The sequence below is a fragment of the Salmo salar genome, chromosome 16 (genome assembly GCF_965601325.2).
Source record: "Salmo salar chromosome 16, fSalSal1, whole genome shotgun sequence".
NCBI lineage: Eukaryota > Metazoa > Chordata > Actinopteri > Salmoniformes > Salmonidae > Salmo > Salmo salar.
In genome coordinates, this window is record NC_138306.1 from 50484122 (window position 1) to 50502500 (window position 18379).

Genomic DNA, 18379 nt, shown 5'->3' on the forward strand with positions numbered 1-18379 from the left:
AGCTGTCATGTCGCTGTATGATAGACTGAGAATACGATATGAAGTGAATAGTTTTAACAAAAGCTCAGACACACCGGTAGGATTGTCATACGTTTGCCTGACGACAGCACTTAGCACCTCTGAACAGTGTCTGCAGTCAATCTCTTTTGTGTTCACACAGCAAAGACCTTGGAAGCAGTCAGCCACTCAGCCTAGTTAAAATACACCAAACCAGAAGGTGGCAGTAGCATTGTTTGGCAATGCATGTCCGTGGTCTTGATTCCAAGCTAGCTGTGCTAATGTTGCTATTTTGTAGAAAGCCCATGTTGCTACTAGCCAGATGGCCACAGCTAGATAACTACCTAGAAAGATGACGAAGAAACAATTTAATTCACTCTCCATAATCCCACACTGCCAGTGCCAGCCCATAGCCAAATGTTTAGCTAGTTACCTAACGTTAGCTATCTAGCTAGTGACACTCAGCAGCTAACACAAGCAGCTGTTTCATGCAAACTAGCTAATCCATTGTGATTGTTTTATAACGTTAGCTAGCTTGGAGGAAGTATTTAGTGTTGTGTGCATTGCGTAAGTGCACAACCACACCCCATAGCCTACATTGCATATGAAGTGTGACTGGCTCATCTCATTTTTTTTTAAATGTTGTCTCCTCCACGTGGGGGTTTGTGCTCTCTGATTGGCTCAAAGTCAAGCTGTTGGCCACTGACGAGCATTCCGATTCAACAAGTAGAATGGGTACGTTGCTACTGGGTCGGCATGCAGCAGGTACCGCTTTTGTTCTTGCAAGAGAAGGAATGGCCTACCAATATGATAAGTACCTATCGGCAGTCTATCGGCAGTGAGATTCTCTGTGTGTTTCATGTTTTACTGGGAAATCTTGCTTCCGCCATACAAACAGTATATCTTGATTTTGCTCATGGAAAAATGGCTTTTAAGTTTGAAGACACTTCATTAGCACAGTCAAGCTCCTGCACTGAGTTGGACACCCAAAAGACCTTCAGGACCTACCATTATGTCAAAAGAACATTGTTTTCCTATAGTACATAGTGCTTTGAAGTTTGTCTTTCCACACATATTGGCCATTTGACACAAGTGTACCATGTCCACTTTCATAATGGTTGGCCAATTCTCCTGAGGAACAAGGGAAGAGACTATCTGAGATGGCCAGAGCGATTGGGATGTGCCCTTGCGCATTAAGGACTGAGTAAAATTTGTTGGCCTGCCATTGTCTATCACAGTGCCATCTGTTTTGTCACCAAAGCCCCATATACTACATTTACATTTTAGTCATTTAGCAGACAGTCTTATCCAGAGCGACTTACAGTAGTGAATGCATACATTTCATACATTTTTTTTCCCACACTGGTCCCCCGTGGGAATTGAACCCACACCCCTGGTGTTGCAAACACCATGCTCTACCAACTGAGCCACACGGGACCAACTACTACCCACCACTACGACCTGTATTCTCTCGTTGGCTGGCCCTCGCTTCATATTAGTCACCAAACCCACTGGCTCCAGGTCATCTATAAGTCTTTGCTAGGTAAAGCTCCGCCATATCTCAGCTCACTGGTCACAATAGCAGCACCCACCCGTAGCACGTGCTCCCCCAAAACCAATTCCTCCTTTGGCTGCCTTTCCTTCCAGTTCTCTGCTGCCAATGACAGGAACGAACTGCAAAAATCACTGAAGTTGGAGACTCATATCTCCCTCACTAACTTTAAGCACCAGCTGTCAGAGCAGCTCACAGATCACTGCACCTGTACATAGCCCATCTGTAAATAGCCCATCCAACTACCTCATCCCCAGACTGTTATTTTTTTGCTCCTTTGCACCCCAGTATCTCTACTTGCACATTCATCTTCTGCACATCTATCACTCCAGTGTTTAATTGCTAAATTGTAATTATTTCGCCACTATGTGTCACGGCTGTTCAAAGGATCGGACCAAAATGCAGCATGTTTGTAGTTCCACATATTTTATTTACCGTGAAACTAAATGCAATACACTAAATACTTGAATACACAAAACAACAAACCGTGACGCAGAGAGAAACAAACACTACTCAAAAGATAATCACCCACAAAAACAGGTGGGACAAACATCAACTTAAATATGACCTCCAATTAGAGACAACAACAACCGGTTGCCTCTAATTGGAGATCATACCAAAAAAAAAACATAGAAATACAAAACTAGAAAATGAACATAGAAATACAAAACATAGACAAACACCCACTGTCACGCCCTGACCTACTCTACCATAGAAAATAACAACTTATTATGGTCAGGACGTGACACTATGGCCTATTTATTGCCTTACCTCCCTTATCCTACCTCATTTGCACACATTGTATATAGAGTTTTTCTACTGTATTATTGACTGTATGTTTGTTTATTCCATGTGTAACTCTGTGTTGTTGTTTGTGTCGCACTGCTTTGCTTTATGTTGGCCAGGTCGCAGTTGTAAATGAGAACTTGTTCTCAACTAGCCTACCTGGTTAAATAAAGGTGAAATAAAAAAATGAAATGTAAATTGCTCCTAACTGGTAAAGGTTTTATTTGGGGATGGAGGGGGTCCTTCCGTTCGACAGCCAACAAACTCCAAAGAAGGGAACACTCAACAAAGACACTCTCCTCTCTGTCTGGTCGAAAAGTTTGTTTAATAACTTTCTCCCCTCCAGCCCACTGCACAATAAAAAAACACCCCGAAGCACAACTGTCCCCGGCTGGATTAGCATGGAGACAATGGACAGTGGGCATAGAGCTCTGAACCCTCACACTTCACAGTCTATCAGGCCCAACCAGTGGGGCAATTGCTTCTCCTTAAAGACCCACCTCTTTATATCTCTATGGGGCAACTCATTAGCTAAGTAGAATCCCCTCTTTCTTCCTGCATCTTCCCCCTTTGTGAAAAACCCAGTCTTTGTCTCCCATAAATGATGCCAAACAGGGTCCATTTTCTGGTTAATACATGTTTACAACCATGTAAGGTTTTTGTGGGGACCCTGTAGTTTTATTTTGCAGGGTGTCATTCCAGAGACCATAAAATCATTACCAAGCTGTTTAGGGCAATCGTTTGGCCGTATATTAGTTATACAGTATTCTAGGCTCTCAATGAGTCAGCATCTTTAGAGAGGGCAGATGGCTAGACAGCACATGGTGGGGGTACACAGGAAGAGCCAAATACAGCGGGAAACCTTACTAAGACATGATCAAATCAAAGTTTATTTGTCACTGTCATGCGCTTCGTAAGGGACAGACCAAGGCGCAGCGGTTATAGTGCTCATTTTCTTGCTCTTATTTAGAGAGAACACTCAAAACAAAATAAACAGACGACAAAACAGTTCCATAAGGTACACAGGCTATACAGAAAATAACCACCCACAAACCCAAAGGAAAAAACAGGCTGCCTAAGTATGGCTTCCAATCAGAGACAACGAAAAACACCTGCCTCTGGTTGGAAACCATACTCGGCCAAACATGGAAAAAGAAACATAGAAATAGAAAACTAGAACCAAAATCCCCTAGAACCAAAAAAAAACAAAACACACAAAACAATCACCCCCTGCCACGCCCTGGCCATACTACAATAACAAATGACCCTTTTACTGGTAGGGACGTTACAGTCACATGTGCCGAATACAACAGGTGTAGACCTTACAGTGAAATACTTACTTACAGGCTCTAACCAACAGCGTCATTTTTAAGTACAAAATAGGTATTAGGTGAACAATAGATAAGAAATAAAAACAGTAAAATGGCAGTGTAAAATAACAGAAGCGGGGCTATATACAGTAGCGAGGCTACATACAGGCACCGGTTTGTCGGGCTAATTGAGGTAGTATGTACATGTAGATATGGTTAAAGTGACTATGCATATATGATGAACAGAGAGTAGCAGTAGCGTAAAAGAGGGGTTGGCGAGTGGTGGGTGGTGGGACACAATGCAGATAGTCTGGGTTGCCAATGTGCGGGAGCACTGGTTGGTCGGGCTAATTGAGGTAGTATGTACATGAATGTATAGTTAAAGTGACTATGCATATATGATAAACAGAGTAGCAGCAGTGTAAAAGAAGGGTTGGTTGGGACACACACACACACACACATATTACTGCCCGAAAAATCAGCTGGCTAATTAGTTTGCAAGCAAGGATGAAAATAAATATAAGCCAAATAACTCAATATTCCTCTCATATTTGGCGTAAAATGACAAGACTGAAGCGACACATTTCAGTGACAATCACAATTGTATGACATTAAAAAAATATTCCTCAAATATTGTAGTTGTAGTTGTTGCTTTGAGTTCTTACACGAGCCAAGACATTTCGCCAAACAAACTGTGGAATAAGATTCTACTCCTTTCTAAAGTCTAACAAGTCTTGGATGTTGTTGTTGACTGTTTTTATTTTACAGTAGGGTCCTGGGGAGTGAGGGGTCGCCCTGTGTCCTGAGTGAATTAAAGGGGCAGCTGTGATACCGCCTGAAAGGACGAACGAGGAGGGGGACAAAAAGGAGAAATCTCTCAGCCCCCCAAAGACAAAAGAGACAGAGACAAGGGCCTGAAACTATACAATCATCTCACTATCCACAATGGGCCAAGCTCCTGTAACAAGCAGGATCAGGGGGGATCAGTGAGGGGCTAAGCCGGCCTGGCCACAGATTTTAGAGCAAGGCGTTAATTCCACTCTGCTTAGCACACAATTCATTTCAGTCTCATGCAGCAGCTCAGAGCTGGGCTGTAATGAGATGAATGAGTCGGAGGGCCAGATTAAGACGTGAGGAGGCGAAGATCAGCTCTGAACAGAGGCAGCAGATGCCAACAGACTGAAGGCTGGGAGATGAAGATGCCAATGATGGGAACGAGTCAACTAGGTAGATAGACGAAGTCAAATAGAACGTTCCTTGAATAGAGGTGATACATCGTTAGACGCAACAACTGCTACAAGAACAGTGACTTGGTCTGTGAAGCGACTTCTAAAATCTTTCAAGGCATGTAAAGGATTTCTGGGCCTACTTTTGTTTTAGACATTTTTGTGAACGTTGACTGTTTACGAACGTCTTTACAAAAAAAAAAAAGCTAAACAATAAAGTTAACCAAGCCGAAATGACACCCCTGCTGACTTTTACATTTGGGATAAGGAAGCAAGAGTCAATGCTCCCTTGGGATTAAGAGGGCAACCAAAGTATCCAAACCCCAGGACAGGCTGATTGTGTTCCTGGGACTACTAAAGCAGCTGCCTGAAACCAAGGAGCTCAGCAAATCAACTCATCTTTCCCAAAGCGAAGCTCTGGATTCCGGATTAGAACCCTGTAGGGCAGACATCCCCTGGGCTCACCTCATCCTGTTCCTCTAATGGTTACACTGCAGGGCACTATGATTCACGTCTGCAGGCTGCAGCCCCTCCAGCCATGCTCAGGGCCAAATAAGACCTCTCCCTACCCCCACAACCACCTCACACTGTGGCCAGGTCTTTCTGCAAACTCCCTCATCTTAAACTCAACTGGCCACTCCACACACCACCTCCATCTTTCCTAATGCGTCCTTCAATCTCCATATAGAAACACATCCATGAAGGATGAAGGTGGACAATGTGCCGCCCATGAGCCTGAGGAGGTGATGTAAGCACAGAGCTGGCTCGGTCAATGATCAATGCTCCAGAGCCAATCGATTGTCCACTGGGGGTCAGAGATAAGGTGCTGGGGCTTTGGGCCAGAGGAAGCTCATGACCTCTCCCATCCATCTCTGTCCTTGTCCTTTCCCTCTACACATACTGCACCATATTCCTCCATTAAACTCCATTCACAAAGCCGGCAGATTCTGCCATCAGTAGTCCATCATGGCCCTTCCAGCTTGGTCCACTGTGACAGGTCTCCACCTCTCTCCCTCTCTCCATCCGGGGGCCATATCACTGGAACATAGGGGACATTGTACCCCACGAAAAGCCCAAAGTAATGTGCCAAGACCTCACGCCTAACCACGTCCAGAGATGAGTAATGGTCTCTACTGGTGCATATTCAAAATGCTTTGAAGACAACCTTTGGTGTTTTGAAGGCTAACACAATACCCAATTTCATGCTATAGCTTTCCAGATTTTTCCAGAATGACTCATTGAATTTACACATGAAGACAGCGATAGAGAAGGCAGATGAAACAAGTGAGTATCTCTATATGAAAATGTGCTTGAATGAAATATGTGTTTTTCGATTATAGAAATTCCCTAACGTCCGGTTTCACAGACACCGAGACTTAATCTCACCACTAATCAACTACCCGAGAGCGACATCCAGTGAACTCTCAGGTGAAGTGGATCCAGTTTTGTTTCTCATGCTGCTCTGTAATGCAAACGCACCTTGTGTAAATTCACTCAGCCTGGGACCTGGGCCAGGTCCCCAAACAAGTCATCTGCTTAAACTGCCGGTCAGTCGGGTGCATTTGTTTCAGTGGAGGCTGCTGAGGGGAGGACGGCTCATACTAATGGCTGGAATGGAGTCAATGGAATGGCATCAACCACATGGAAAACAAGTTGTTGGTGTGTTTGATACCATTCCATTGACTCCATTCCAGCCATTAGTATGAGCCGTCCTCCCCTCAGGCAGTCTCCACTGGGTTGTTTGCACTGAGAGTTAAACTCTGCAGGGTCAGGAGGATGCTAATTGTGTAGACCTGGAGGGGGTCCTTCAGGTGGGAGAGAGAGAGAAACACCTTCATGTCTATAGACTGACAAGCATTCTCATTAAAGAGAGAGAGAGAGGGAAACACCGTCATGTCTATAGACTGACAAACGTTCTCATTAAAGAGAGAGAAAGAGAGAAACACCTTCATGTCTATAGACTGACAAACATTCTCATTAAAGAGAGAGAAAGAGAGAAACACCTTCATGTCTATAGACTGACAAACATTCTCATTAAAGAGAGAGAAAGAGAGAAACACCTTCATGTCTATAGACTGACAAACATTCTCATTAAAGAGAGAGAGAGAGGGACCGGAACCAAGAGAAACACCTTCCTCAGGACAGACTGACAGGGGTTTAGTCACATGAGGCCAGTGTCATGTAGAGCTATTGTTAGTCTGGGTCAATGTTAGTAATGACGCTGACAGCATGAACCCAGGGTCATAAACAATTCAGGGGCGCTGACAGTGAGATGGAGATGTCAGCCTCAGCAGAAACCACGAGTTTGGATCATCAGAGTGGGATTGAATGAATGGGTTAATGGGACTTGTGTACAGGGGTTTATTGAGAAAAGCCCACAGTAAATAAAAGCACTGGAGTCACTAAATACGTCCACCATTTTCACCACCTGAATTGACTCTAGAGACGAAAGCTTAAATGCAAGCAATATTCATACTTCTATGTTATACTAGCCTATTTGACCAAACAACAGTATTATCTTAATTACAGTGTTATCTTAAGCTTCAGGTTATCCTCTCGTATGCGTTTCTGTGAATGTATCCGGACTCATAGGACAAACACCAGCACATGGGAAGAGAAGGCCATGGAATACAAATACCTTTGAAACACAACTGCCCTCATCTCTGACCCTTTGAAAATACTCGAGTAGCAGCATCCTAAAAATAACAAAACAATATGGATAGATGAAGGAAAAAACATCTGTGACATCATCTCAAAAGGACAATTTTGCTGTGCCACATAAGCAGTGGTCAGTCAGCGTTGGCTGCAGTGGTCAGTCAGCGTTGGCTGCAGTGGTCAGTGGCCATTGGAGCGGTCAGCGTTGATAATTCCTTGTGCTCCATCATCCTGAAGTCTGTGTCCAATTGCATTATTTCAGAGCAGCGGGTAGCCCAGGCTGCCGGGTCGCTGCGCTGACCACCTTGACCCCATTGGCCGAGAGGCTCAGGCAGAGTTTCACGGGGTCAGGGCACCCCGTCCGGACACAGGCTGAGATCCTGGCCAATGGGGTGAAGCGGTCAGCGCAGTGGCCAGAGGGATGATTTATAGTTCGGTCAGATTTACAGAAAGCTGAGGGTTGCACTCATTTCAGGCCCTGTCCTGCTGCAGCTTTTCTAAAACCACTCTATAAAGGCACAACATGTTCATGCTTATCCGCCACCAGAGCACTCAACTTAAACTGTGTTGCCAGTTTTTAGCTGTTTCTTCTCTTGATGCCGTTGAGTCATCTCTTGTGATTTTCCCTTTAACTTGTGTCCCCTGAAACCTTCCGCTAATGAACAAAACCAACCAGCTTTGATACATCAAAGTCTAATTCCATCTTTAGAAAATGTGGTTTAAGAAGTCCATCTTTGGTCAGAGTTAAAGATGAGCGTCGCCTCTCATCCTGTTGAGAACTGTTTGTTGCTTGCCAAGCCGTTTAAATGAATCCATCATACCGGGCCACGTTAGAAGTACTGGTAAGTTTAGAGCCTTGCAGTTGTTCTGGTTGTAGAAGGCAGGCGAGCTCTGACTGCCCTAAAGGGCTTTTTGTTCTTGTTAGGCTATTATGAACAGATGGACTTCTTTCCCATTCGCCTAAATCAAAGATGGCAGTTGTTTTTCATGTTGGATGATGTGATTACATGCAAGTTGCAAATAAAATGTTTTTTAAATTATCTTACGAAAATCGAATTGAGGGAGACATTATAAGGTCCAAGATGTGGAGATGACCCACTTTAACAAGAATAGAATAAAGGACTTTTTTGAGGCACCCAATCAAAGGCTGTCGTCAGGAAACAGCGTAAGCAAATGGCTAGGTTCCTTAATATCCAAAAAGTAACCATTTTGTGAGACAATATCACAACTACATCAAAGACCCAAACCTAGAAACATACATTTAGGTTGTTTTGATCATCACAAAAAGCCACCACCTGGATGGGAGATAAGTCATTAAGTCATAAACCATAGTGGAGCCCCAACGAATAGCAGCCCAGCATGCATTCGATTTGTTGGACACACTTAGAGGTCACTGTGTAGTCCCGGGGAGTCTCAATGTATTCTCTGGGCAGCGTCGCCAGCTGCCACTTGCGCGTGGGTGGACAGTTCGTCTCCCGTGGCCTGCAGAGCTGGAGCCTACGGCCATGAAACCTTGGTGCCCTTTCAGCTAATTGTCCGTGGGTTGCCTTTAAATGTATTGACAGTATGTGTGATATAGTGCTCCCATTGTGTCTCTTGCCCATTGTGTTCCTCAGTAACTATGGCACCGGCTTCCGCACTCCGGAGCTCCATGGCTGACCAGGGGCCAGAGAGCAGCGTGGTGCCCAGCATGAGTGCTCTCTCCGTGGGCAGGCGAGGAAACCTTTACAGGTACCTCGGCTCCTCTCTTAGCAAAGTCCTGCTGCTGGAAATTTGTCGTTCCCCTCTGGATGTCTTTCTGGGAGTGTCAGGCGCTGGGCCCCTGATGAGAGATTTGTTAATATAATAACTCAATTAGGCCCAGCATGGATGACATGACGGAAGAGAGCCAGCCATCGACACCCAGGGAGGCCCTGATCCCACTCCTTAACCTCTCCTCAGGAGACCAGTGTCTCCACAAGCAGTGCCTGGGGCCACCCCCACAGGCCCCAAATGGCCATGGGCCCTCTGCCAATCACTCACACAGGGTACCAGTCACCAAGCACCTCTCACCACCCCAGAGAGAGTGGAATCTTGAACGTTATAGTTAAACCTAACTAAACGCAACTGAGCTAGCATTCACAGCGTTCAAACAAAAGCAGCAAGCTAATTAACAGAGACTGCCTGGCCAATTATGAAAAGCAGGAGCGAGAGAAAGTCAAGCCTGAGAACATATCCTGGACTAAGATCTATGCAAACTTTGAAAAACTCAAATGAAATCAAAGAAATCAAAGAACTTCCACAATTAACGCCAAAAAATGTGTTCATGATACCCTAATTTGATGCTCTGTGTCAATGGGCAGCTTAAGAGGAGTTTCAGAGAGCCCTGCAGACTGGCAAAATTGGGTAATACATTTTAAGCCATAAAAAGCCAGGAAGGAGGGCTAGTGCTGAATCCCAGACAGACCGGGTAAGACTAAGAACAGAGCGGTATCCTCTTGATCCCGCCTCACCGCCAGCGTTCTCCTTTCCTTTACTCCGTCATTAAGTTGGGAGACAACGTGGATTTAAATCAAAAGGCCTGCGCCCCCCCTTAACGAAGCTGAGAAAAAAAAACTCCAGACAGGTGCAGCAGAGCAACTCACTGGAGAGTCAATTAGAGACGAAGTGGGCCTTTTACAGTGAGGCTTACATCCCTCTCACACTAAAACAACCCTCTAAATGTACACACTGTCTCTGTTCTGATGGGTTGGCTGCTATTACATCAATACATTGTTTTAAATGATAAGAGATTTAACATATTGGCCTTGTCCATCTTTATTCTGTAGGTGTAGGATATCTCCCTTACCATAGGATATCTCCCTTTCTTTATATGTCTTTATAGCACATTCCCTGGCCAGGCAACGCAGCTCTGCAGAGAGACAAGTGAACATGTGGTGATTCCTCTAATCACAGATCAGATGACAGTTGACCTGTTGTTGAGGGAGAGCAGCCTCTGACAGTCAAACATAACACTCCCAACAGACAGCACCGGGATCACTGCACCGCACGGCCGCTTCCCGTCTGTCAACACACACACACACACACACACACACACACACACACACACACACACACACACACACACACACACACACACACACACACACACACACACACACACACACACACACACACACACACACGTAGGCTCGGTCCCTAATTGATGTGCTCTCTGTCACTTCCGGCCACATGGCTCAAGGCAATTCCTAAGGGCCAGTACTCCCTTCTCCCATCTGACTGGCCAAAACGTATCTCTATACTATCCAGAGCGCTGATTATTGGAACGTGTGATAGAATAATCCTACATCTACACTGAACAAAAATATAAACACAACATGTAAAGTGTTGGTCCCATGTTTCATGAGCTGAAGTAAAATATCCCAGAAATGTTCGTATATGCGCAAAAAGCTTATTTCTATCAAATGTTGTGCACAAATTTGTTTACATCCCTGTTAGTGAGCATTTCTCCTTTGCCAAGATAATCCATCCACCTGGCAGGTGTGACATATCAAGAAGCTGGTTAAACGAATGATCATTACACAGGTGCACCAATAAAAGGCCACTCTAAAACCTGCATTTTGTCACACAACACAATGCCACAGATGTCTCAAGTTAAGGGAGTGTGCAATTGGCATGCTGACTGCAGGACTGTCCACCAGAGCTGTTGACAGAGAATTGAATGTTAATTTCTCTACTATAAGCCGCCTCCAATGTCATTTTAGAGAATTTGTCAGTACGTCCAACTGGCCTCACAACCACATGTATGGTGTTCTGTGGGCGAACGGATTGCTGATGTCAACGTTGTGAACAGGCATAAGCTACAGACAACGAACACAATTTAATTTTATCAATGGCAATTTGGACAACGATTTCAATGCATTCCAGGTGACTACCTCAGGAAGCTGGTTGAGAGAACAAAACAATAGTGTGCAAAGCTGTCATCAAGGCAAAGGTTGCCTACTTTGAAGAACCTCACATTAGTAGGTGAGTCCAAACTTTTGACTGGTAGTGTAAATATGCTAAATATTACCACACTACACACAGGGACACACACTTCCCCCCCTGGCTGAGAAAAGCTGCCTACCTTTCTGTCTCGTCCCGACTCCCGAAACGTTCATTACTATGGGACAGCTGGAGATCAAATTTGAATATTGAAACAATGTTGCAAATGTTGGAGAGACAGACAGCAAGGTTTATACAAATCTCTGCTGTTGAAAACAAAATTTTAGTCTAAAAGAGATGTGAGATAATGTCTAGATGCTTTTAATAGTGGAGATCAAGTTTATAATTTACCTGCCTGGGCTGATGAGACAGTGGAATGCGCGCGTCTGATGAAACAGAGTAAACAGGCATTTTAACGTCATAGATTTAGCCGGCGGTAACTTGTGGAATAGACACTGGCTGGAATGCGGTTTTAACCAATCAGCCTTCAGGATTAGACCCACCCGTTGTATAAATTATAGATATTACCACACTACACAGACACACACACACTTCAACCCCCTCTTCCCCTCCCAGCACTCAGCAGAGACACAAAGCCAGGCCAGTCCCAGACAGGATGTCGCATGTGTATCATATTAGGAAGGCCTTCCCAGGCTCAGACACTCTTAGTGAAAAAGGTGCTATCTAAAATGGGTCTTTGGCTGTCCCATAAGAGAACCCTTTGAGGAACCCTTTTTGGTTCCAGGTAGAACCTTTTTGGTTCTAGGTATAACTATTTTAGGTTCCCATAGTTCCCATTTCCCATAGAGGGTTCTACATGGAACCCTAAAGGGTTCTCTCTGGAACCAAAGAGTTCCCTCTGAAGCCGAAAAGAGTTCCCTCCTACGGAGGACAACAAAATAACCGTTTTGGAACCCTTTGTGTTGGTGGTATTAGATTCACAGCTACCCTACTCTCTGAGGCCTGACCTTACCAGACTGATATTTCACACATCCCTTTGTCCGTCCCAGGGCCTGCCACAGGTGGGAATGCCTTCACAGAGAGCCCACAGAGCCCCAGCACAAGAGAGCCTGTTGTGGGCTAGGGTTTTTTTCCCCCATGAGGGAGGACAGGGTAAGCTATTGACTGTGCTGACCCAGGACAGCCTTCCCGGGTCAGGGCAGAGATGTGGCAGAGTTGACCCATCATGGACCACATCAAAGCCGCTGACAGACAGACACAAACTGGAGGGAAAGTTAAGGTGTACATTCCAGCGGGAGAGGGGGAGTTCCATTTCCAGCAGCGGTAAGGGTTAGCTAGCGAATGACACTAAGTGCCAGTCATCCCTCAGTGACTACAGGAAGGAAGTAGACATAGTGCTGTTTGCCATCCAGATCTGAAGCTCCTTGAAAAGAGACATTGCCTTTCTGAAAACGAGAGCACTTAATAAAACAAGACTTTGGTAATTAAATACAGGTACCATAAAATACCAGATTAACCAGTGTAGAACCTTTGTCAGATAACAGGGTGGATCTCTTCCCATAGACAGACGGCTGAGGTTGACTAGTCATCATGGGGTCTGTCTGAGAAACAGTACCAAATGGCCCTGTCCCCAGCTAATTAACAGGCCTGTATGTAGAGATAGTAAACAGCTCATTCAGCAGAACATCACGTATTGATTTTTGTCTGTGAGAACATAGATCTGACCCCCAGGCTTTGACTACAGCTCGATGTCAAGACAATGTTGACTAAATAACGTGTTGGTCGTGTCAGAGACCACAGATGTGATGAGGGGTAATATCATGTTGGTTTTATCAGAGACCACAGATGTGATGAGGGGTAATATCATGTTGGTCGTGTCAGAGACCACAGATGTGATGAGGGGTAATATCATGTTGGTTTTATCAGAGACCACAGATGTGATGAGGGGTAATATCATGTTGGTTTTATCAGAGACCACAGATGTGATGAGGGGTAATATCATGTTGGTTTTATCAGAGACCACAGATGTGATGAGGGGTAATATCATGTTGGTTTTCTCAGAGACCGCAGATGTGATGAGGGGTAATATCATGTTGGTTTTATCAGAGACCACAGATGTGATGAGGGGTAATATCATGTTTGTTTTATCAGAGACCACAGATGTGATGAGGGGTAATATCATGTTGGTTTTATCAGAGACCACAGATGTGATGAGGGGTAATATCATGTTGGTTTTATCAGAGACCACAGATGTGATGAGGGGTAATATCATGTTGGTCGTGTCAGAGACCACAGATGTGATGAGGGGTAATATCATGTTGGTCGTATCAGAGACCACAGATGTAATGAGGGGTAATATCATGTTGGTTTTATCAGAGACCACAGATGTGATGAGGGGTAATATCATGTTGGTTTTATCAGAGACCACAGATGTGATGAGGGGTAATATCATGTTTGTTTTATCAGAGACCACAGATGTGATGAGGGGTAATATCATGTTGGTTTTATCAGAGACCACAGATGTGATGAGGGGTAATATCATGTTGGTTTTCTCAGAGACCACAGATGTGATGAGGGGTAATATCATGTTTGTTTTATCAGAGACCACAGATGTGATGAGGGGTAATATCATGTTGGTTTTATCAGAGACCACAGATGTGATGAGGGGTAATATCATGTTGGTTTTATCAGAGACCACAGATGAGATGAGGGGTAATATCATGTTGGTTTTATCAGAGACCACAGATGAGATGAGGGGTAATATCATGTTGGTTTTATCAGAGACCACAGATGTGATGAGGGGTAATATCATGTTGGTTTTATCAGAGACCACAGATGTGATGAGGGGTAATATCATGTTGGTTTTATCAGAGACCACAGATGTGATGAGGGGTAATATCATGTTGGTTTTATCAGAGACCACAGATGTGATGAGGGGTAATATCATGTTGGTTTTATCAGCGACCGCAGATGAGATGAGGGGTAATATCATGTTTGTTTTATCAGAGACCACAGATGTGATGAGGGGTAATATCATGTTGGTTTTATCAGAGACCACAGATGTGATGAGGGGTAATATCATGTTGGTTTTTATCAGAGACCACAGATGTGATGAGGGGTAATATCATGTTGGTTTTATCAGAGACCACAGATGTGATGAGGGGTAATATCATGTTGGTTTTATCAGAGACCACAGATGTGATGAGGGGTAATATCATGTTGGTTTTATCAGAGACCACAGATGTGATGAGGGGTAATATCATGTTGGTTTTATCAGAGACCACAGATGTGATGAGGGGTAATATCATGTTGGTTTTATCAGAGACCACAGATGTGATGAGGGGTAATATCGTGTTGGTTTTATCAGAGACCACAGATGTGATGAGGGGTAATATCATGTTGGTCGTGTCAGAGACCACAGATGTGATGAGGGGTAATATCATGTTGGTCGTGTCAGAGACCACAGATGTGATGAGGGGTAATATCATGTTGGTTTTCTCAGAGACCACAGATGTGATGAGGGGTAATATCATGTTGGTTTTATCAGAGACCACAGATGTGATGAGGGGTAATATCATGTTGGTTTTATCAGAGACCACAGATGTGATGAGGGGTAATATCATGTTGGTCGTGTCAGAGACCACAGATGTGATGAGGGGTAATATCATGTTGGTTTTCTCAGAGACCACAGATGTGATGAGGGGTAATATCATGTTGGTTTTCTCAGAGACCACAGATGTGATGAGGGGTAATATCATGTTGGTTTTCTCAGAGACCACAGATGTGATGAGGGGTAATATCAACCCAAGAGGAGAGTTATGAGAGGTGTGTGTGGTGAGATACACTCAAAAAAAGAGAAAAGGACACACACACACACACTAGTACGGTCAACATATTTCAATAACATGATATGTTGGATCTAGCCTACAATGCAGAACATTCCGAGAGCTGTGATGAATTAATCCCAGCATGCATCTGCCACAAATCTAAAAGACACACCCACCTACTGTGCCCCCTAACACTCACACTCCCTCTCAAAACACCTCGGATTGCTCTGCCGTCAGTGACGCAGGGAGCGATAACGTCAATTAGCTGTTGGTCAATTAAGTACATGATATGAAACCAACCGTACTTGCTTCTTGCATATCTATCTTCACCAGAGGAACATATTTTAAACATCATGTACAATGAAAATGGACTAGACACATTTCTGAAAAGAGGACACAGTCAAGCAGTTAACAGTAGGCCTATCCTCCTCACACACAAATCATGTTAGTTTAGTACAACCCTAAATGTTTAGCAAAGCACACAACCCATTATAGAAACAGTAAGGCATGGAAGAGGCAAAAACATTGGCGACATCCTCAGTCAGAAAACAAAGAACTTGGCTGTAAAAAAAATATTGCATGACATAAAAAGAAGCAGCTTCATGCTGTGACCGTGTCCAGTGGTCAGCTGAGCTCACTGACCAAACGCCCCCCACTGTCCACCATCTCTCCCCCCTATCTATCCCCCTTTCCCCTTCTCTCTCTCCCCTATAGAGACTTAGAGACTGAGACTGCGACTGTGGAAATACCTTTAGACTCAGTTCAGGAGCGTTAAAACACCTTGAAATCTACTTTTCACCACCAGACTCAAATCAATTAACCCGCTTCTGAAGCCTTTAGAGCTCTTTCCACCATTCTGAACGACTCATACTAAACCTAGATGACATTACAACACTGCAGTCCTCTATGAAGTGGACAGGAGATATTTGCTCCATCTAACTGGGAGTGAAAAGGAAGAGAAGAGCCTTTAACATTTCCTACACTGACATACTGCTCTGAATTGCTAAGTGTAGTGGCTGTAGCCTACAACTGTTATTCCAAATCATGTACTTGTTCAATCACTACTTTGTCAACACCTGTTTGTGGAAAATAATGTTAGAGAGAGAGATGCTCAGGTGCCTTCGTTAAAACAATAGAAATAAGTTCCCTTCGATATTAGAGAGACAGATGCTCAGGTGCCTACGTTTCCACACCGTGCCGAGGACAATGCTGACTTGGGTTTGACCCAAGGACATGGAGTTCATTACATGGTGTAAGACAGCCTCGTTGTTTTTCCATGGACCATGGAAAGGGACAATGCAGCCTTGGGAGGCAAAACTAAATCGACGGACAAACGTTGGTTGTTCCTACATTGGTCCTGATCTGTCCACATTGAGCCGTTGGAAAGATGACAAGGACATTTAAACTGCTCATATCGTCCATCAAAGCCGTTTCAGAAGTGGGCTCCTATTTAATGTTCACATAAAATTTATGAAGAGAGAACAGATCTAGCTAATCGCACACAGAAAATAACAGATTTCTCCATGCTTGAAGAATTAGACGGATTCTAAAGATCTGAATCCAATTGACCACCGCGTACATCACTTCTAACGCCAGCTAACGAATCAAAGACAAGTGTTTCTATTCATTACTCAGCAGGAAAAAAAACGCGGAATCGGCTCTTTTATTTGGAATGGGAAGAACAGGAAGAGAACAAATGCATGGAAAACAAATTCCTGTCTGAGAAAACAAGATTGTTTTGTTTTAAGCAGTGGCTTTTCGGGCCGCATCCCAAATGAGGGGTCAGACAAGTTAGGGCTTGTTCTGAAACAGACACATGTTCTCCATTGTCAGGCCAACTCAGGAGTCACCCACTCACTGTCAAAGTAGGGAGTGATGGGCCACAGAGCGGGGGGGAGGGTTTGGGGGACATTGGTGGGGAGGAGGGGGGGGGGCATGTCTGGTGTCAATGATCTTCTGTAGAATGAATGGTAGCTTTTGAAAACATTGACAGTAATGACTTTCTTACCTTGATTAAATCTTCATATTTGTCATGTTGTTGATATCCAGTGTAGCCTGATCCTCATCACTTAATACGGTGACGTCAGTGTTGTTCAAACACACTGGACTGACCCCATGTCCTCAACAGCTCTTTCCAACTTCACACTGTTTACTACTGGGCAAACTGCAGGCCTGACAGTCCGTCTATAGGCCCTGATCGAACAGCCATATGTAGCTCCAGTAGCCCTGCCTGCCTGACGGACAGCTACCCCTCCCTGAGCACCAGCCACTGAACTACACCGCTGACTGACTGACAGGCAGTCTTCATACACACCCAACATGACACAATTGTGGGACGTATTTAGAGTCTGGGCCAGCATGCATGTGGAACACTTTGGACACCTTGTAGGGTCCACGCCCAGACAAAATGAGGCTGTTCATTTTTAACTCAAGGCCACCAGACTGTTAAACAGACATCACTAACACAGAGAGGCTGCTGTCAACATACAGACTTGAAATCATTGGCAACTTTAATAAATGGATCACTAGTCCCTTTAATAATGTTTACATATCTTGCATTACTCATCTCATATGTATATACTGTATTTTATACCACCTATTGCATCTTGCCTATGCCGCTCTGTCATTGCTCATCCATATATTTAGATGTATATATTGTTATTCCATTCCTTTACTTAGATTTGTGTGCATTAGGTAGTTGTTTTGGAATTGTTAGATTACATGTTAGATATCACTGCACTGTCGGAACTAGAAGCACAAGCATTTCGCTACACTCGCAATAACATCTGCTAACCATGTGTATGTGACCAATAAAATGTGATTTGTTCCGAGGGCAAAAGAGGATGCAACTCAATATTAGGAAGATGTTCCTAATGTTGTGTATAGTCAGTGTAGATAAACATTAGATTAGAGCTACTGGTTGTGATCAACAGATACTAATGGGCCTGGTCCAGTCCACCATATCCCCTACCTACAGAACAGGTTTTATTACACCACAGATTAACTGGTAGTCAGTTAAGGAAACAGTAGTCCCGCTGAACATGACCATGAGTGATTGAAATTAGGTCATGTAGTAGGGAAATATACATCATATATTCCATT

The 18379-nt window shown here is 44.1% G+C and overlaps 1 protein-coding gene across 1 annotated transcript in view; it reads left to right on the forward strand.

Moving 5' to 3' along the window:
* LOC145861046 (uncharacterized) overlaps positions 1-18379 on the forward strand; it is a 54915-nt gene that overhangs the window by 15243 nt on the left and 21293 nt on the right. The window contains exon 2 of the mRNA XM_082962400.1: positions 9143-9257. Within this exon, the coding sequence (XP_082818526.1) occupies positions 9143-9257 (115 nt within the window). The remainder of the gene's footprint in view (positions 1-9142; positions 9258-18379) is intronic.